This window comes from Dipteris shenzhenensis, chromosome 16 (assembly GCF_047967505.1).
Source record: "Dipteris shenzhenensis isolate YYH24624 ecotype China chromosome 16, Dip_SZ_1.0, whole genome shotgun sequence".
Classification (NCBI taxonomy): Eukaryota; Viridiplantae; Streptophyta; class Polypodiopsida; order Gleicheniales; family Dipteridaceae; genus Dipteris; species Dipteris shenzhenensis.
The window spans coordinates 25,301,153-25,323,190 of NC_141611.1; the positions used below are offsets into that span (position 1 = coordinate 25,301,153).

The 22,038-nt window shown below is 43.0% G+C and overlaps 1 protein-coding gene across 1 annotated transcript in view; it reads left to right on the top strand.

Moving 5' to 3' along the window:
• Positions 1 to 22,038, top strand: part of RUS3 (root UVB sensitive protein (Protein of unknown function, DUF647)) — a 114,209-nt gene that overhangs the window by 19,502 nt on the left and 72,669 nt on the right. Inside the window, exon 6 of the mRNA XM_087387361.1 lies at positions 21,758 to 21,814. Coding sequence (XP_087243487.1) covers positions 21,758 to 21,814 — 57 coding nt within the window. The remainder of the gene's footprint in view (positions 1 to 21,757; positions 21,815 to 22,038) is intronic.

Here is a 22,038-nt window from a genome sequence, read left to right on the forward strand (position 1 = left end):
GGCTTGGTAAGGCCCAGCATAGGGCGCCTGTATAAGGGCCTTTTATAGGCAGCATATGCTACTCTGGTTGGCAGGCGGACATACTGGAGTCTCTCAGGTCCAGTTAGGAAAAGGTGCTGGTTTGTAAGGATTACAGACTGGCCCGGGCAATCAGCCCCTATAAGAGGAGGGCCTGTGGGGTTGTCCAAGCAGTTCAGGCACTTCAGTCTGCCAGAGTTTATCCTTCTTGGAGCTCACAAGGAGGCAGACCTACACTGCAGTATAAGAGCCATATTCAGGTGTAAGGAGTTTGAGCAAGAGACTCAATATCTCTAGCTACTGAAGCATACAGGAAGGCGTGTGGCAGAGAAGAGGAGTCTACCTCAGTAGGTAGCCAGTTTTGGCACCTTACCTCAGTCTGACAGTGCGGCAGGAATATGCAGGCCGATATAGATTGCCATGGAGAGTTCTCTCATCGTCTATGCAACTTGCAGCAAAGTTAGTGAGTATGAATTTGCCTTATAGACTTTGTATATCCCCCATCACTTCCAAGACTCACCTCCAAGGCCTGCTAATTAACCAGGGAGTAGGACCTTTCTTTCAGTGTGCATGTTGGATCAAAAAATTAAGTTGGCATCGATCTGGTTATGGATATCCTTGACTCTAAGCCCTAGTTGAGGGATCCACTACATGTCCTAGCCTAACTCATTGGATGAACATTAAATGACTTATAATGCTTGTTCCAAGACTAAGCAAACTAAAGGCTGCGAAGTATGAAAGCTATCCCAACTAAGCTTGAAGTTATATGTAAGGCTTGGTTATAATTTGACAACTAACATGATTTGTTAAGTGTGGATAGTTGTGATATCAGGCTGAACTGTTAAGTATATTAGTTGTGCACGTAAGTAGTGCTTTACTTCACTTGCCTTATTCAATCAATTAGGAAGCATGAATATATCACAAAGCCTTTTTCTTGATTTTTTGAATAAGTGATTGGGCACAGCTTGGGATCCCCACCAAACTACAGTTGTGGGGGGACATCAATGTGCCATCGGCTACTCCAAAGGACAAGGCATCCTCATTGATAGGCATACTGATGCATGAGGATCTCTTGTTGTTGTGAGTGCTCAAGGCACTTAATGCAATGGCCGTGATCTATGAAGTCTCCCCTCCTTGATTTTATTTTATCTTGCCTAAATTTTCTTTAAATCTTTGTCTTATCTTGCAATACATGTCAATGACACATGATTGGCAAACAATATGTGTGTTAGCCCATTAGTGAAAGCTAGCATGAGCTACCTCAGTAATGGAATGAATAAATTTTGGAGCATTGAATGTGTGTGTTGAAGGCGTAGCCTCCACCCACATGGACACTTACCATGGGATAGGATAAATACAGGGTTTAGGGTATCAGAGCCTAGTTCTTTCTTCATGCCGCTTCAGTACCAAAGTTGAATGCATTCTGTATGGACAATCTCATGGAGATGTAGTACCGTTTAAATATGGTGATGTGGTTTTACCATCCCAATGGGAGATAGACTATGAAGCCGTCAACTCTGAATTAGATCCTAAACAGTTCCCTCTTTTGATTCAAGAATCTGACTCGCATGGGATTACAGTTTTAAAAATAAAGCAAAAATGGCGGCGAAGCACCTTAGTCTAAATCTTCGCCCCGAGCAACCGCCTGGAGAAGATCATGGTTTTGATGCATCACTTCGTTATAGAAAGCATGTTGCAGTAAATGACATGCCACAGAATCGAAGCAATTTTGACAAAGTCATTAGCAGGGCAAGCACCTCCCAGGATATGATGTTGTTCAGGCCCCTAGAATTTGAGGATCAGAATTGGCCAGAAACTATTCCTTTCGAAAGCTTAATCCATGAAGGATCTGATAAAGCTGTGTTTTCTCCATTTGCAGTAGTACAAAAAGAAGCGGCTCAGCCTTTGGCAAACCAACAACTAATCCAAGAGCGCCTAGATCAAATCGCAAGAGACGTGAAAGAGCTCAAAGGTACGTTAGCCAAAGTAGCAGACAAGATCAACGTCTTGGGGCCTCAAAATGTTCAGCCTCTTGCAGTACATACAGTACCTGCAGTAACAGAGCTGCAGATACAAGTGGCAGCTACCAAGCCTCTCCGGCATACAGGTCTTATGTCTTTGCCCACAAAGCTAAGTCCTATTCCTGTTAATTTTAAACCACAGCAGAGGAAGGATTTTTTAATGTTTGATCCTCCCGCAGAGGCATTCACTTCACCCAAGAATTTTTGGGAGAATTCTAAAAGAATATTGCCAACCACAGGTGACCAAGAATGGGTGGTAGAAGTCCCAGAAGCAATTCTGGCCGGTTCAATGCCACAAGGTTTATGCCTACTCCAGGATTGGATAGTGAGTCACCCATCATTGACTATAGTTCCCCTTTGGTATTCCCTTCGCGAGCATTGTGTTTTCAGGATCACTTGAACAAAATGAAAAAGATTTGCAAATGTGAAATCTTCCAGAGTCTTTTGTATCTCTGTCGATTGCCCATTGATATTTACCAGTTTTGTTTGAGATTCTATCCTCGTCAAAATTGCATGTCCCAGATTCAGTGGAAGAGAATAAAGATATTGCCTTTTTGATGGAGTATCAGAAAACAACCCGGCACGATAAACTAACTTTTGTATGTAGCAATTATATTCATCAAGCAAGGATATGTCACATAGCTTTTGTGCCGCAAATTCCTTAGCTGCTTGCTGGGAATCATCAGCCATTGTCGGCAAAAACTGATTTGCGATGGCAGAGATTATAGCATCTGGGGCATTAGGGATATTACCATTCATGCTGGACAATAATTGCTCCTTGATGTTGTCGGGCATCCATTCCGACTAGTTGCCAAGGCTTCCTACAAAACCTCGTGTGGCTTCTATGGTTGCTGCTCTGGGATCCCAATGGTATACTTCTGTTAAGCCTTGCATAAAACCATACAAAACTTTGAGAGTATCTTTAGTCATTTGTGGCATCAGGAAATCCAGATCAATCATATACCCTGGGAAATTCTTAGGATTTAAGGATTGTTGCATAGGAGGGCCACCTCCATTGCGTACTTGAAATTCAGTGCGGACAGCAGGAGATCCTGGTGCTCCTTGGATTGCCGTTCTTTAGCCTTTCCAGGCTCTGCTAGTAGATGCCACATGATCTGAATAATAAGACATCTCTGTATCATGTTCTTCTTTGAATGGCATGCAATCTTGGAGGGAGGAGTCATGGGAGATAATTTCACAAGCTAGCTCAGATGATTCTGTGCATGAAATATCCGAATCAGACACATCAGAATGCTTATCTTGTGCTGACTTACATGAGCTATTCACCAGTGAAGACGAAGACCAGTTTATGTATGCAGCTATGGAGATGCCTGAAGAGACAGAAGAAGAAGAAGAGCAGCCTCCTAGGCATTCTCACCAAAGAGGAAGAGGCAAAGGCAGGGGAAAAATGCCTTCAGTTTCCCATAAAGATAAAGGTAAAGATCCTCTAAAAAATCCTCCATCTATTCATGGTCCTTCATTTTTCCATAGAGGACATCAAGCCCATCCGGCAGCAACACTGGCACCTTCTCATTATGACAAATTGGAAGCACTCCTTGGCTCTACCCATCCCCTAGATATTGAAGCACAAGCAATGTTTGCAAAGCCTCAAGGAGAACAACACAGAGGAGAGCAACCCCAACAGCAAAGAATGGTAAGAGATCTCCCACATGAATCTTCAATAGCAAATCAAATGAATGCATTATCAACAGCATTTAGCTCGCTTTCTAAGCATGTGGAAGAAGTTGAGAAGCAAATGAAAGGAGTAAGTGTGCAGATTACGCAGTTTGAAGGCAGGGTAGAGACAATCCAAAAACCAGAAAAGCCAACTCTAAAGCTTACTTCTAGAGATCTGCTAAAAGATATGATGAAGACTGATCAAGACAATGGGGGAAAAAAGACCATGACGATAAAAATCATGATGCACCCTCCTGGGTATGAACCATCCACTTATTGATGTAGACTACAAAAGGCAAAGGATTCCATAAGTTTTGGTTGATGGAGGCTCAAGTGTCAATATCCTATCAGAGGATATATTCAAAAAATTTTGCTGCAATGAATTGGTTCCAGCACCATTCTAGGTGAGGATAGCTGACCAAAGGAGAATTCAACCTCTTGGAATATTGAGAGGGCAAGAAATTATAATCATGGGACTAACATTCACAGTCACATTTGTAGTGCTCCAAATGGAGGAAAAGGATTCTGCTTACTCAATGCTATTGGGTAGGCCATGGTTAAGAGCTGCCAAGGTCAAGCAAGACTGCGGCTTAGAGAGTATCACTGTCAGGAAAGGGAAAAAGAAAGTCAAGATCAACCTATCCTCCAGAAGGTGTTTTCGAAGAAAAACACAGCCACTGCAAGCAGAGGGAATCAATACGATTCCAGATTTTGATGAAGATGAAGAAGAAAATTTCGTCAGAAGAAACCCCACTATACATCCTATTTTTGAGATTGATGTTATTAATATTATTGATCAATATACAGGTCCAAATCAGTAGATACAACAGTCCGACACAGATCCGACTGTTGTAGAACATAACAAAGTCGGAAACCGGTCGGATCAGGTTTTCACAGAAAAATATACAACAGAGGCTATTGATGCAAGCAAAGATAATGCACTAGGGGATATCACTTCCAAATCAGCAGATGAGGCAATCATGGAAGCAGACATACAATTTGAAGAACATATGCAAAAAAGTGCTAGGGTCAGGCAGGATGACTTGGAGGAGGTGAACTTGGGAAACAGTGACAACCCATAACTAGTTATGGTAAGCACAAATCTCTCTTCACCTTTTAAAATGGCACTCAAAGAATTATTGATGCAGTACAAATATATTTTTGCATGGCACGGGGGTAGATCCTAAATTCTGCCAATATAGAATCAATATGAAAACTGATGCAGTACCAATCATACAAAGCAGATATAGAATGAATCCAAATTATGCCAAGCTAGTCAAAGAGGAGATTGACAAGTTATTAAGAGTTGGTTTCATATATCCCTTGACACATGTCACATGGTTATCTCCTATTGCCATTGTTCCAAAGAAAAATGAAAAACTGAGAATCTGTGTAGACCATAGAAAGTTAAATGCACCAACTATCATTGATCCATTCCCACTACCATTTTGTGATTCATTGCTTGATGCTGTAGCTAGACATGAAATTTACAGTTTTTTGGATGGCTTCAGTGGGTACAACCAATCAAAATGGCTCCAGAAGATGGGGTAAAACTGCTTTTGTCACAGAATGGGGTGTTTGCATCTAATGTGATGACTTTTGGACTAAAGAATGCCCCACCTGTTTTTCAAAAATATATATAGGAGGTATTTGCAGAGTACCTAACATCCTTCATGAAGATATTTTTGGATGATTTATCAGTTTTTGGAAAGATGGTGAAACACTTGAATCACTTAGCATTATGCCTTGCTAGATGCAGATTTGCTGGTCTCAGTTTAAATCCAGCAAAGTGTGCGTTTGCTGTTAGTAGGGGAATTCTACCAGGACATATTATCTTCCAACAAGGTATGGAGATTGATCCTAACAAGGTTTCAGCAATTCAGAATGCAAAAGCCTCAAAAAACATCAAACAACTTAAAAGATTTATAGGCCAAATCAAATGGCATTGCAGATTTCTAAGATACCTTGCAGATATTTGTTATCCTCTCACAAAGCTGACTAGAGATACATAACCATTCATCTGGGAAAATCCGCAATACATAGCTATTCATCTGGGGAAATCCGTAAGAATATGCATTCAGCATTTTGAAATGCTCATGGTGGCACCTATTCTACAACCCCCTGATTAGTCTCTTCCTTTTGAAGTTTGTGGATGCTTTAGATTCAGCAGTTGGTGCAGTCCTAATGCAACATAGAAACCAAAATGGTTCAAACCTGTGTACTATGCAAGCAGGATATTAACCAAACAATGAGAGAAACTATGCAGTCACAGAAAGAGGCACTTGGTATGATTTATGGATTGCATAATTTAAGGCATTATTTACTAGCTAATAAGGTAAATTTTCATGTTGACCACCAGGCTTTGATTTATTTGGTCAATAAACAGCAACTAACAGGAAGGCTTGTAAGATGGATGCTTTTGTTACAAGAGTTTGATTACACTCTGGTACATAGACCAGGAAAACAGTATGCCATAGCAGACTATTTGAGCAGACTACAGTCAAGAGAAGCTCCGACTTCCATTGGGACCTTTTCAAAAGTGGGGATTGGACTTTACTGGACCAATTAAACCTATAGCCAAATTCTCAGGTAATCAATATATTCTTGGTGCTACTGATTATTGCACTAAATGGGTTGAGGCTGTAGCATTGAAGACATGTAAAGCTAGAACAGTTGCACATTTTTTGTATCACAATATTGTAACCAGATTTGGTGTTCGTATTGAGATTGTATCCGACAGAGGAACCCATTTCATAAACAAAACCATCAGAAAAATGACCAAGATGCACATGATGTTGCACAAAAAATCCACAACATATTACCCACAAGCCAATGGATTGGTTGAAAGTTCCAACAAGCTAATGAAAAAGGTTTACAGAAGAACAATTGCTGATCACCCAGAGGATTGGGATCAGCATTTAGACTCAGTGCTTTGGGCACTAAGGACAGCACACAAGGTAGTCACAGGATTGACACCTTTCAGGCTAGTGTATGGTTGTGAAGCAGTAGTGGAAGTCTCAGGGTAGCATTTGACAACAAACTTTCCCTAGAAGACTCCATCAATGCAAGGTGGGAGCAGCTTTTATAATTGGATGAGGATAGATTGGCCAGCTTCCATACAGCTGACATTATCCAGAAAAGGAGGGTAGCATGGATCAATAGAAATATAAAGTTCAAGCTTTTCAAAAAAGGAGACTTGATGTTGATGTTCAACACTAAACTGGGTAAAATGCCAGGTAAATTCAAACTAAGGTATGATGGTCCATTCAAGGTGATTGATACATATGAGCAAGGGACATTTCTCTTGGCAGACGTACATGGCAACTCCTTTGAGAAACCAGTCAATGGTTTTAGACTTAAGCCTTACATTGGTCTTGATCCCACACAGGCTAAGATCAACACAATTTCACTGTAGAACCCTTCTGAGGTACACAGTTATACAGTCTCTGTTTTAACAAATCAGCTAACTAATGGGGTAGCATGCAACATTTTAAAGTAGACTTATATCTTGAAAAGAAGCGGCTATCATAAAGATATATTCGCACCAAAGATTCGAGGGTTCTCCATCTCAATTCACCAACAGGAACCAGACAACAAAGAAGACAACACACCTAGTATCCACAATTGTGAGATAACACTTTTGTCGACAAAGATCGACGAAGAGGCTTTTCAGAAAACATCACAAATACAAAGAAAGTTCCACGCCCTAGCGAGAACGCTTCATAGAGAAATTTAGAAGAGTTTAGTGACAGCTCTGCACTCATAACAAGCAATCACATGGAAAGTGGCTACAATTACATTCCGTGCAGATTTCGCCAAAAACACAGCAACGATGTGTGAGGCTTTTCAGAAAACAGCACAAATACAATGAAAGTTCCACGCCCCAGCGAGAACGCTTCATAGAGAAATTTAGAAGAGTTTAGTGACAGCTCTGCACTCATAACAAGCAGTCACATGGAAAGTGGCTACAATTACATTCCGCGCAAATTCTGCCAAAAACACAGCTATGATGTTGCTGTTGATATGCCAAAAAATGTCAATAGTTTTTTCACTTGTTGCATGTTTGAGGGTAGGCACATAGGTATGCACATAGCTAGTGGGTGATGGTTTTGAGTCAATGGGTACTCTCATCAAAAGGCTTTGTACTGATGTAAATATTCTTTTGAGATTGTAAATGTCTTTGCAGGGGCTCGTGGGATATGATGAAATGCAATGTGGGAGCACCAGGATAATTTAGAGCATGGTTTCCAACATTGTCTATATGGTGACGTGATACCATGTGCTCTGAAATGTTGTCTTGTGTCACATGTTTATAATGTCATGAGTGTTTTTCCTTTTGTCTTGAGTCATGTGAACTTCCCATAAGTCGAGTTGGTTTGATCTAAGGAGATTAGAAGGGGCATGCAAGTGATTGAATGCCTAACTAGAACCATGTGTGCATCAACGTCTAAGGTTTGGAAAATGAGCATTTAATACTTGGTGTATGAATCTGGGGGAAAATCTTTGAGAGTGGTAAAATGTCATTGTTGAGGTGGTTGAATGAAGCTGAGGTGGCTGAATTGATCTGGAAAGGAGGGTGTGCATGTGAACGTGATTACGTGAATCTCTTCTCAAGCTTTCTGGATGGCGAGGTGTTATGTGATGAGGATATTGGCGTTTCTGGATTGCATGCAAGGTGGCTACATGATCTAGAAGAGGGATGCTCTGGCTGACGGGTGGAGTGGATCGATGGGATGCTTGCTGGAAGGATCTACGCTGCACTTGGAGGGCTCCTTGGAGAAAAGGCTGGACAAGCAGATGGAGGGGAAGCTCATAGAGGAAGAGAGGTTGTGCGTAAGCGGAAGATGGAGCACCCTTCGAGTGAAGGATACCTACGTGATGGGGGGGTGGATCTCTGACTGCATGCTTGGCACAAATGGACTCTAGGTGCTCGGTGATGATGAGCTTGGTGGTGCAGGTGGTGCTTACCAAAGTCCTGCAGAGTTTTGGCTGTGTGTTGATAGTGCGGTTGAAGGAGAGGATCTTGGGCGACGGAGTCCGTGAGCTCCACGAAATCGGAGAGCATGGGCTGACTGTTATTCAGGGTACATGTTCGCTTCAAGGCTGACAGCAGAGAGGCTTTGGCTAAGCAGGTGCGCGGTGATGCTGAGGAGACCTTGGCGCTGAAGGTCTCTAAAGATAGCGAGCTGTTTGTAGTTGGCTGAGCAAGACTACCTCACAGGCAGGATGGTCGTCGTTTGCACGTGAGCTGATACGAAGAATGCATGGGCTGGATTAAATCATCTGAAAGACTGTTGGCGACGTGAAGTAAGAGTGTGGAGTACTCTGTGGGCAGGAGAAGAATACGTATGCTGGAAGTGGATTTGTAATGCAGAGATGCATCTTTTTGGCAAGCAAACCGAGCTAAAAATGCAACTATTACCTCATCATATGTGGGATTCCTATGCGCCCCTTGCTCATTTTGGGAGGCTTCCATAAACCTCTGCAGCCACAAACGGGCCTCCCCCATCAAACAGAAGGACAATATTTGCAATAAAACCTCTAGAACATTTCTATCCTTGATCAAAGCTGAAAACTCCATGCCTTCAATGAACCTCTCAGGGTCCTCACTAGGCAAACCATAGAATCTTGGAAAATCTTGAGCCATTTCCAAACTCTTCGGCCTTCTTGATTTGAGTGGACTTCACTCACCAATTCAAAAAGTGCACTCCCCAACAGGATCGCCAAAACAATGATACACAGAAAACGGTATGGACAAAAGAAGCTAAGATAACACACACGCACCAACCTTTGATTCCAGTAAACACAAACAATCACTCAGATAGTTTCTTCTTCTTCACAAAATTCCATGTGATATACATACTCAAGAAGGTTCTCCTCATCAACTAGAGTTACCCTTGCCCATTCCTCTTCTTTCACCCGCAAAAGCAAAGACCACTCGTACCCAAGAACCTCATTGAACAACACTTCAATCTGAAAACCCTCAAAATACACACCGAGTACTTCTCGGCCAAGCTCCAGAGATAAAATCATCATATGCTTTCAGATTTATATAAGAGAAAACAAACTGCAGCTGGAACTCGAGGGATCAACATCAATGTGGGCTCGAGTTCAAGAGCACGTGCACCAGCATCCAGAGGATAGACAAAGCCTATGACAGAGTAGATTGGGGTTTTCTTGAGGGCACTCTCCTATGATTTGGTTTTTCAGATGCATGGATTAGAGGGGTGGCCTCCCTTTACAGATCAGCCCACAGCCAGGTTATGATTAGAGGAGTAAGGGGTGACAGGTTTCAGATTTCGAGGTCAATTCGTCAGGGGTGTCCTTTAGCCCCCTTCCTCTTTCTATTTGTGGCAGAAGCTATGAGTATCTTCCTTAGATCTTAGGCTGATCTTTATGGGCTGAGATTGCCATTGAGACAGGATCAGGAGCTTCTTGACTATGAGTTGGCTGAGGACGCTGCTATTTTTATTGAGGCCTCTTCGCAGTCACTTGATTCTTTGCGGACAGCCTTGGATATCTTTTGTTCAGCTGCAGGGGCACACATTAATTGGCATAAATCCTTTGGCTTTTGGATCAGCGATGAGGACACTCCAGGCTGGTCTTTATGGGCTGAGATTGCCGCTGAGACAGGAGCAGGAGCTTCTTGGCTATGAGTTGGCTGATGACACTGCTATTTTTATTGAGGCCTCTTTGCAGTTACTTGATTCTTTCTGGACAGCCTTGGATATCTTTTGCTCAGCTGCAGGGGCACACATTAACTGGCATAAATCCTTTGGCTTTTGGATCAGCGATGAGGACACTCCAGGATGAGTTGACATTGGCTTTTCCTTGGATTCAAAGGGGTGTTCCTGTGAGGTATTTGGGATGCCAGGTAGGATTGGGCATCTCTCCAACACAACAAATTGCCCCAGTACTGGAGAGTATAAGGAAAAAGCTCATTTTTTGGAGCTCAGTCAAACTCGACCTTGCATCTAGAGTTGTGGTAGTGAACCTGGTTCTTTTGGCCACCGCCTGGTCTGTGTGTTCTTGTTGGTGCCGGTCTAGGGATTGCATCACTTAGCTCGTTAGACCAGTCAGGAATTTTTTATGGAGTGGACTTGATGGCACGGCAGATGTTGCAGCGAGGATGGCCTGGGAGACCATTATTCTCCCTACATGTGAAGGGGGCCTTAATATCATTGACCCGGACTTGCAGTGCAGGGCCTTGCTTTGTAAGGTGGTGGTGAGGGGACTCATGCCTGGGCAGGAACCTTGGAAGGATTTCTTTTTCGGACGCATTCAGGTTTGCACACCTACCTTGGGAGATGATTGGGTGGACAGCCCTCGCTGGATTTTTACTTCAGTCCCTGTCAGATCTCCTGCCTCTCCTCTCATGATTGCCATCCTGAAGCTTGGGGGAGCTTCAGGACCACTCTTCGGAGGGTGCCGCCCTCTACCCTCGAAGAGATTGATAGGCAGTCGATCATTTGGAACGATAGTATACTTGATGAGCATGGCAGACCACTGGGCACCTCCCATTACATGCAGTGGTCTAGATGGGAGAGAGGCCCCGCCTACACAATAGGCACTTGGAAGGCTTTTATCAGGCTACCCGAGGATCAGAGACTACAGTCAGTGAGTCACCTCAGAGGAGTAGCACACAAGATTCAGCAGATAGGTGAGCCATCCTGGTGGAATGGACAGTTGAGATGCCTATTACTTCCACCACTTGGATGGGAGCTTTTTCGAGGACAGCAATTCCTTTACAGGTGATCGCTCTTCGAGGTCTCAAGGAAGATGCACTCGTCTTTGATGTTGGGGATGGATGTATACTCTCTAGATCCACGGATGATATCCTTCTAGAGGTTGCCTTTCAGCCTGTCAGGATTGCTAGTTTTGTGGACCATGGAGCGGGCTTGCAGTGGTACTTAGACCCTGACCCTGTGCTCTTCGCCCTGGGTTCCTGGAGGTTGTGGTTATATGGAGGTGCACCTATCAGGTGCTTGCAGTGCGACCCAGGAGAGTGGGAGTGGATAGATCATGGGCACCGAGAGAGGGGGATTCCCTTCTTCGTTTCACGGTTGGTAATGCTAGGAGATTGCAACTGCGCTTGCAACTGCGCATTAGGGGTTGGATTCCCTCCAGAGCCCCCCACTGGGATAGCTTCTTCATCACCGCAGATTTGCGTATCAATTTCTGGAGGAGGCTCTGGAAATCCCTTAGCACTCTTTTCATTTGGCTTTCTATTCATGGAGGGATTGCAGTGAACCAGTGGAGATCACAATTTGGGGTTAATCCCACTTGCCCTCGTTGTCATTTTGCAGAGGAGTCAGTGTGACATTGCCTTTGGGACTGCAGTTAGGCAAGGATTGTTTGGAAAGGGGTTGCTCGGATACTCAGCATTTTTCATACTTCCCCGAGGGTGAGCCTTCTTCTTGGGCACTCTCGGTCCGCCGGCAGGTGATAGAGCCCTGCTCTCAAGGATGTATCACTTACTTCCTTCAGAGCTTCCCATGCTTAAGTGGATACCTCTTGGGAGATTTTGACTAGCATTTTCTCTTGGCACATTTGGAGAGCCAAATGTACAGAGACATTGGATAGCACGCAGATACACCCATCACAGGTGTTCACGGGTAATTGGATTGACACGGTTCACACGTTGATAGCCACTTGGGCTAGCATGTAGGGTTCTTCACGGGCAGCCTCTTCTAGGAGGATTGTTTTTCTTCGAGTTTGGAGGGGTTCTCCCTTTTTCTTGGAGGTTTCTACCGGATTGAGATGGCACTATCAGCCCCAATCCTTTCTTTTTGGCTCTTGAGCTTTTCATGCATTGCATGGTGTATCCCGTATGGAGCTTGCTCTAATGGTTTTCTTTAATACTTAATAGAAGTCTCTTTTTGCAAGAAAAAAAGATGCAGATGGTCTCTAGAGAGAGATGTGTGTTCTGCATTAGAGGCCAGACCAGAGTGTTGATGCTTATTTGGAAAATTTCACCATTATGTGGAATAGATGGCAGTCAGCCCTTTTGCTAGAGGTCCCATCTCGCATCATCAAGAAGGACAGGTTTATTGTAGGTTTGAAGTCAGATATACGTGTCAAAGTGGATGTAAAAGAGCTTAGCTCTTTTGACGATGCAGTAAGGGTTGCCAAGGAAAAAGAAAGGAAGCAAAAGAAGTTGATACAATGGGATTATGGTACGTGTGCGGTTCCAGTTGTTCCAGAGATACCCATTCAGAATGAAGCTGTGCCACTCAAGGTTGAAGAGAAGAAGGAAAGATCTGTTAAGGATGAGATACATGAGATGGTTGAGATGATGAAGAATCTGAGTTTGCATCTTATGATAGGAAGAGAAAGAGGGCGTGGTGGTGTCCTAGGTGGTAGAGGAATTGGAGGTCCTTCTTCGAATTTTCAAGCTCCTAAGTAAGCTAGACAGGGACAAAGGATTTATGCTCCTTATGTTCAGTGCTTTAACTGTTTAGAATGGGGTCACTATAGTTCACAGTGTGACAAGCCTCCCAGAGTAGGTGGTGATGTATACTCACTTCCTGCAAATCTGAATAACAGGTCAAATGATCATGAAGTTCAGATAAAGGAGGCTAAATCTTCAACCAGTAATGGGACAACAAAGCCTACATATGAAGAGAAATTGAAAGCGAAGCTTGTGAGTGTGCTTAATCTTGAAAGGAAGGCTGTTGATGTCATGCCCTTGGAATTGGAAGAAGATGAAGCTGATGTGTTGCCTCTTGGGAAGAGAGACAAAGAAGAAGATGTGGGCCCAAGTGCGAAGAAAAACAAGCAAGCAAAGGAGATGAAAACTTATAAAAAAAGAAAAGTAAGACAATGAAGACGGAAGTACAAGACATCAGATTATTTTTTGGGGGATGCGTCAATTTTACGAGCAAAAACCTATGAGCAGGTTTATCCCAGCGTGTTTTTCAAGAGATTTAAAAAATTGTATTTCTTTAGGAAACATGGTTTTTACACGTTTATTTTCACTAGAACTAGATAATACAGACTATTTAAAATAAATTTTCTTATTCATAGACATCCCTTTGTATCCCTGTTATTACCTTTAAAAAGTGTTGAAAAATAATTCCTTTAAGAAACATCCCTTATAATCACTGTCAATGTAATAATATTATACATATGTAATTACTTATTACACACATTTATATCATATGGCAATATCTTTCTTGTGTTTTTTTAGCATAAATAACAAGATATTTATGGACATGTTTCTAAAGAAGTTTAAATTACTATAAATAAGTATTAAATTGGGCTTATATATCACTCTCATAAAATACACTTAATATTTAATACTATATATGCAAGATTTTCCAAAATATAACCCCTTAGATGTGCTCAAATTGTTAGAATTATAGATATAATTCAGTAGTGACCAATGTAATTTAATAAGCTAGTTAGGGGCACTTTTTCCTCTTTAAGAGGTTTTTCCCCCTAACCGCAGTTAGTCCACTAACTATGGTTAGTGACTACTAAGGTTTTGTCACTAGGACAAAACCTTATCTCACTCTCTTTCAGTTGTACTCTCACACTCTTCTATTGCAACTAAGCTCTCAAGCTTTCAGCTCTCAGCTCACTCTCTTGCTCTCTCTCTATGTGATGGAAAAAGATGCCAAGGGAGAGTAGAATATGCCAACTATGTGATCAAGGTATGGTTGAAACAGAAGAACACATGGTAATGATATGCCCTCACTATGCACACATTAGGGAAGAGTTCAATCACCTCCTTGAGGGACATAACAAACTGGCTGATTTGCTGCATAAAGGGTCACCTTCAGCTTTAGGAACATTTGTGTATAAGCTCTTCAAGCATAGGAATCCACCTGAATCCTAGAAGGTGGTTTCTCTTTCCACCCTCCCATCTTCGGGAGGAGCTTTCATGTACTTGTGATATTGTATTGCTCAGGTCCCATAGGCCGGTTTTGGTCTTCAGAGGACGATAATATATTCTTCTTCTTCTTCTTCTTCTTCTCTCTCCCCCCAAATCTTACATTTGGTATCAGAGCAAGTTCAAGAGCTCCGTGCTGCCCGCTCCCTTCAGCTCCTGCTGCACATTTGCCTCCATCACTAGCGCCCGCAAGCTTCTGCTCCATCGCCATTGTCGTCCGTACAATCTGAACGGACTGATTTCGTACAGTCCCGCACAGTACTTGCGCCACTCATCCGTACCTGCTTGTACTTGTTCTACCTGCCGTACTTGATGTTACCGTACCTACACATACTTGTCGTACCTACTGCTTCCGTACCTGTCGTACCTGTAGTCTCATCGCCGTACAACTGCCATGTAGGGAACTCCCGTACAACATACAGCTCATGCAGCAAGCCCGTACAGTTCGCCGTACGGTCTTGCTTTTGTACAGTTCGCCATACGTATGCGCGCCGTACACCTGTACTTCGCCGTACATCTCGGATCTGCTCGTCTGTACATCAGTACTTGCTCATCCGCACGCGTGGGAGATCTGTACCTGCTCATCCGTACTCTGTCGTACATCCGCACATGCTCATCCATACTCTATCGTACAGTCACCGTACCAGCAGATCTGGTGGTATTTGTGCAGACATTTGCAATCTTTTGCAGTCATTTGGGTATTTTCGGGTTCATAGTTGCTTGTGAAGCAAACATTGTGGGCAGATTCAGAGGTTTAGCCCAAAAATTTGGGGCTTTCTGTGCTTTTGCCTCTTTCTGGTTGCAATTTCAAGCTCGAAATTTGGGGCTTTCAGTTTTGCAGTACAATTTCTTGCAGAAATTTGGGGATTTTGTGATTACACTGCAATTTCGCAGTGAAATTTGGGGCTTTTACAAACAGAGCGCAATTCTTGCAACATTTGGGGCTTTTGATGAATTTGCCCCTTTCTGGTCGCAATTTCGGGCCTATTTTGGGGCTTTTGTGTTGGGAGAGCAATTTTGGAGATTTCAGTTCATACTGCCTTTCTTGAAGTGTTTTGCAGCACTTTTGGCAGATTCTGGAGAGTTTTTGATGCTTGGACAGATTTCTGACAGTGCAAGTGCAGAAATCTGAGTTGCATTTACAGCCAGTGCTTGGCTGTGTTTTTTGGGAGTTGTGCATTTCATTCCTAGTAAGGGAATTCAGTTTTGTATCTGCTAAAATCTCTTTCTCAGATATGGCCCAGCAAAATCAGAATGATTTCCAGTTCGGTGGTCTTTCACAGGAAGACAAGTTGGATGGTACCAACTACTCCCTCTGGAGTTTTATGGTACGCAATATTCTGATTTCTCGCAATTTATGGGATTATGTGAATGGGGGTGAGATCCGACCAGCAGGTATAGCATCTAATACCCCTCCCCAGCAAGGAGGTGGAAGAGGTCGTGCACAGGGTGCAGCTACAGGACAAGTTGTTGGTGCAGCTATAGCCACTACTCCAGAGCAGAAGAGATGGGATTCACGGGATGCCTTAGCTTTGTCATGCATCTCTCTTTCAGTGAAAAGATTTATCATTCCGCATATCCGGTCGTGTAAGACCTCGAAGGCAGCGTGGGATATATTAGAAAGCATGTATGCAGCCCGGAATGATGCAAGGGTATCTTTCTTGAAAAGAGAGTTAAGTAATACACATATGGAAGAGGGTGACTCCATGTCAGTCCACCTCACAAAGCTACAGGATCTCAGAGAGCAATTATTGAACATTGATGAGATTATTCTTGATTTAGAGATGATTACCACCACTCTGAATTCTCTTCCTGAGTCTTATCTTAGCTTTCATACCTCGCTGAACTTATCATTGAGGGGGGGTGCAAATCCTCTCACTTTTCATGAGTTGATAGGACTTTTGCTTCAGGAAGAGTAGACCAGGAAAAACTTGGCTTCACGTGCAGGTGAACAAGCTATGCTCTTAAAGTTCAAGTAAAAAACAAAGGGACAGGCAAAGACATCAGTAAATCAGCCTTCCAGTGGGTCAGGACAGCCTTCACAAAAGGCTAAAAATGATGCAAGTAAGCCCAAGAAGAAGGGCTTTTGTCATTACTGCAAAAAGCTAGGTCATCACATTGCAGAATGCAGGAAAAGGCTTGCAAAAGAGAAGAAAAACAGCTCTGGTATGGCTGTGTCAGATTCAGTTCCTCATGCATCTGACTGTGGGGATGCTGTAGCCAACTTTGTTGGACAGGATTATGCCTTTTTATCTTGCATTTCAGATTCTAGGCTGGCTGCTCCAGATGCTCGGGATAGTACAGCCACTTGTAATGATGATACATATGCCTTTTTGACTTGCAGTTATGATCCTTCCACAGATGCATCAGCTTTTAGTGTCAATGAAACACTGAATACTTGGTATTTTGACAGCGGTGCCTCCAAGCATATCACTTCTAGGAAGTGTCTCTCTACTTCCTTGCATCCACCTTCTGTTGGTAAGAAAGTCACTTGTGCCAACAACTCGTCATATTCAGTACGTGGTACATGAGAAGTTGAGCTTACCACCATTGATGGCTTAGTTTTCACACTTTCAGATGTCTTATATGTGCCTGGTATTACCAAGAATCTCCTTTCAGTGTCCACTCTTAACAGGGCTGGATTTCAGGTCATCTTTGAGGATGACGAATGCGTTGTCTGGGACAGAGAAAATGATTATGCCTTGAGATTATCTGGATGAATGCCATGCACGATGAGTTGCAGTCCATTAAGAAAAATCAGACTTGGGATGTCGTAGACTTGCCACCAGGTAAACATGCCATTGGTACACGATGGGTTTTCAAGGTGAAATGGAAGCCAGATGGCTTCATTAATAGATACAAGGCAAGGCTGGTTGCCAAAGGCTATGCTTAGAAAAAGGGCATAGATTATGAGGAGACTTTTGCTCCTACATCCCGGATGACCACCATCCAATCTGTTATTGCAATGGTTGCACATTTTGAGTGGAATGTTCATCAGTTGGACATTAAAACAGCCTTCCTAAACGGAGACTTATTGGAAGAGGTTTATGTCAAACAACCTCCAGGCTTTGAAATTACAGCAAGTGCACTTTAGGTATGCAAGCTAAACAAAGCTTTGTATGGGCTGAAACAGGACCCTCGTGCATGGTATGCCAAGATTCATGCCTTTTTGACCAGCAAGGGGCTGCACAATAGTCCTACTGAGAGCACCCTCTACATCAAGAAGGATGGGGGGGAAATTTTAGTCATCATTCTTTATGTCGATGACTTACTGCTCACAGGGTCCAATGAAGATAATATTGCAGATTTCAAAGCTGATTTGCAGACTAACTTTGACATGTCAGATTTGGGGCTGCTTCACTTTTATTTGGGGATCTAGTTCTCTCAAGAGAGACGTGGCACTGTGATGTCTCAGTCCAAGTATGTGCAGAAACTCTTGGACAAACTCACAATGCATGATGTAGGAGAATTAGTTGATGCCACATTTTACAGTCAGGTTGGATGATGCCTCATATATCTCTGCAACACTAGACCTGATATTCAGTTTGCAGTATCTCAGGTGAGCAGGTATATGCAAAGCCCAAAAACTATGCATTGGTAGGCAGTTAAGCAGCATCTTTCATTATTTGCAGGGCACGAAGTCTTTTGGCTTGTTATTTCCCAGGGGGGGTGACTTGCAGATGCATGCCTATAGTGATTCAGATTGGGCCGGTGATTATGACTCTAGGCAGTCCACTAGTGGCAATTGTTTCTTTTTTGGTAAAGCTTGCATTTCATGGCTGAGCAAGAAACAATCTACAGTGGCTACCTCATCTTGTGAAGCTGAGTACAGGGCAGCTTTCACAGCAACAGTTGAATGTGTCTGGCTGCGTCGTCTATTTGCTGATCTTCATCTGTCATTGGAAGGTCCTTCTCCAATTCTCACTGATAGTCAGAGTGCCATTGCAGTGGCAAAGAATCCAGTGCTTCATGCTCGCACGAAGCACATTGAGGTTCACTATCACTACGTCAGAGAGAAGTTGCATGCAGGAGAGATCAGCATGATCTTTGTGTCCACACATGACAATGTTGCAGATATTTTCACCAAAGCACTTCCACGTGAAAAGTTTGAGGCATTTCGCAGTGCCCTGAACTTATATCCGTTTGGTGATTAATCATCCTTGTACATGACATTGGCACTGCAGGGGGGTGTTAGAATTATAGATATAATTCAGCAGTGACCAATGTAATTTAATAAGCTAGTTAGGGGCACTTTTTCCTCTTTAAGAGGTTTTTCTCCCTAACCGCAGTTAGTCCACTAACTACGGTTAGTGACTACTAAGGTTTTGTCACTAGGACAAAACCTTATCTCACTCTCTTTCAGTTGTACACTCACACTCTTCTATTGCAACTAAGCTCTCAAGCTTTCAGCTCTCAGCTCACTCTCTTGCTCTCTCTCTCCCCCCAAATCGTACACAAATAGGGTTTTCCAATCAATTTGAGTGGTTGAATGACTATATTTGGATATTGGATGTGAAAGTTATGTCACTTTTAAAAGTACTGTCCAAGGTAGTATCGCCAGCGAAACTACCTTGTAAGACCTACTTCAAAGGGGTTTCGCTGGCGAAACTACCTTAATGGCTTGCTTCAATGAGCTTTCTTTGGAGAAACCCTTTCATGAAAATAGGTTGAGAGAATTTTTCAATGTCACCCCCTATTAAGTAAAAGTTGTAAGAAGGATCATGAGGGCATTTTCATAGAGAAGTCTACTCTACATGTGGGTTTCTTCAAAAGCCATCCCATTATGTTCTCACCATTTCCAAAGATTCACGTAAAGATTTTTGTATACAATAGGCATTGCTATAATACTTTGCATATTTCTAAGTGAAACTATGTTTTCTTCCGATCCATTTTTGCCATATTTTTGTATAGTTGGAGTTTCCTTTGCTTGGACGCTCGATGACGCCGCAATGAGCTCCGCTTCAACAAAGGTCCGACATGTTTCCGATAGAAGTCGAACAGTCCAACAAAACCGATTGAGATTTTCGCAAAGGTTTTGATCCAGACCAAACTAAATAAATCCGACTACGGTCCGCCCCACACGTGCCGCACGTGTCTTTTTCGACTTTTCGGATTTCAACCACAGTTTGACGCCTTGTTCGCGTATTCAATCCCGCATCTGATCCGCCTACTCCAGTACGACTTTCGTTCGACTCTAGTGTCCGCCCACAGTGTCCAACTCTAGTGTCCGTCCATGGCCGACCATTCAGTCCGACTCTGATCCTCCAAATAAATCGCAACAAAGTTCGACTATGCTCCGCCTATCCGATCTCTTGCCGCCTCAAGTCCGTCGACTCATAGAGGACACTGGATTCGCTGTCATCAGCGCCCGTATGTACACAGAATCCACGGTGCTAAATTCGATAAGGCCGCTAACACAAGCGACGCCCTCACCACGAGAAACAGCATCATCACCAACGCACGCCATACCGACTCCATGATGAAAACACATATAAGCAAGGAGGGATGGGAGGTGGATAATACACACACCCAATCGCTGCTTCAAACTGCCAGTCCGGCACATGCGAGACAACCAGTGAATCTCCACACAAGCCCAGTAAACGACAGCTTCTCCACACAAACTTCCCATCAAATGGCTCCAAAGCCTAGTTTGAGGCTCACAACTTCATTGCCTTCCGAACCACAAGAGCCGTTGCTAGAGCTCTTTCACAGGGCCGCTTTTCTAGACGACGACATGGGTTGTAGCAAGAAGTCCATGACTCCGGCAAGAAAGAGCCCCCGAACAAGCCCAGACGGGGAGAAGGCGATTGCCATTGCAGAGAGTGAAGAGACAGAGTTGGATGACGACCTCCCCTAGCCACTGCTTAAGAGACAGAATGTGACGGCCAGTTTTGCCAACTTCAAGGTCTCTTTGGACCTCAGCAAAAACCAGAAATGGTTGAAGAAGATTGGCTTGCTTCGGTACGCGAGTCTTCCGTGGACATCCTGGAAGGCTCCATAAGATCCTCTCGCACAGTATGAAGCTTTCTAGAAATCCGGAGGTATGTTAAGCAATAATCTCATGGTGACACCGGAGATTATCTTGGAGGTTTTTCAATTGCCTTTGATTAAGGAGGAAGTTGCTTACAAAAAGGATGTAGATAGTGAGATGCACAAGGAATTCGGACCGCGTGAAATGCATAAAAATTAGTTCTTTGTTAGTAATGTGCAAGATACAGGCCGCCGTCAACAGCTGGTGTGGTATCTCGAAAGAATGCTGCTTTTGGTAAAGCCAAACACCGGGAACAATGATTGACCTCAATGCTTCACATACCTTTAAGGTTCACTTAAAGGAGTATTTCCAGTAGAAAAGGGTTCGTGTCCCCGACTTTTTGTGAAAAAGCCTCTTTACCGGAGGTGTCAGGTGTTGAAGGCATAGCCTCCACCCACGTGGACACTTTACCATGGGATAGGATAAATACACCTCTGGTAAGAGGGAGTTACTAGAACAAAGTAGTGAGATCATTTTGTAACTGTAGGGACAGTTGTAACTGTCCCTAACAGCACTCCTTGGTGGCCTGATCCACCACATATTGTTTTGGACTATGACTATTATATTTTGAAACTTATTGTTGTCTCACAACGGTCGGATTGATCTCGTATGGCTATATAAACCTTGTATCAGCTCCTGTTGAAGAGAGTTGTTGAGTTGATGTATTCTCTGCTAAAACATAATATACAAGAAACATACTACCTTTGCAAGATTTCCTCTCTATTCTTTTATACATCTCGTGATAGTTTTGTAGTCGGATTACTTTCTGATTATACTCCGACTGCTAGCACCTTGTTGTCAGGAGTGGAGACGTGTTTGTGTTTTTCACTTGTCTGAAGACAATCTGAACAGTGTGTTTCTAACAAAGTTACTCTATTTGTAAGATTGGAAAGATCCTTGTTTTATGTATAGACAAAATGTTTGGCAAGTGATGCCTTCCACAATCAATCTGTAAAACTTAATGTAACATGCTTTGGACCCAGTAAACTAGCTTACTTCTCAATGGAAGTAGTGTCTCTTTGCATGTTGAAATGATGTTTTGGCATTATTTGAGGTCATATCGTATACTAGCGAATTTGATGGGCTGACATGCGGTCTTTATTTATGAAAATGTAGTGGTTTTTGCGAGATTTCACTGGCATGCTTGGTGGAGTCATCTTTACAATCTATCAAGTAAGTTTTGAAATAGTGCGACACCCATGCAAGTCCTTGTCATGCTTATTACATTGTTGTGCAAGATTATTTCATTGCTTTGTCAATCTTTTTTTGACATTTATGATAGGAATAAGCTTTGTTAGAAATGACCCAACAGAGGGTACGCACAGCGGAAGACTGATAGTATTGCCCAGGAGCTCACAATGTGGTGTGGTGTGTGGAATCACAGACTTCTTAACTTA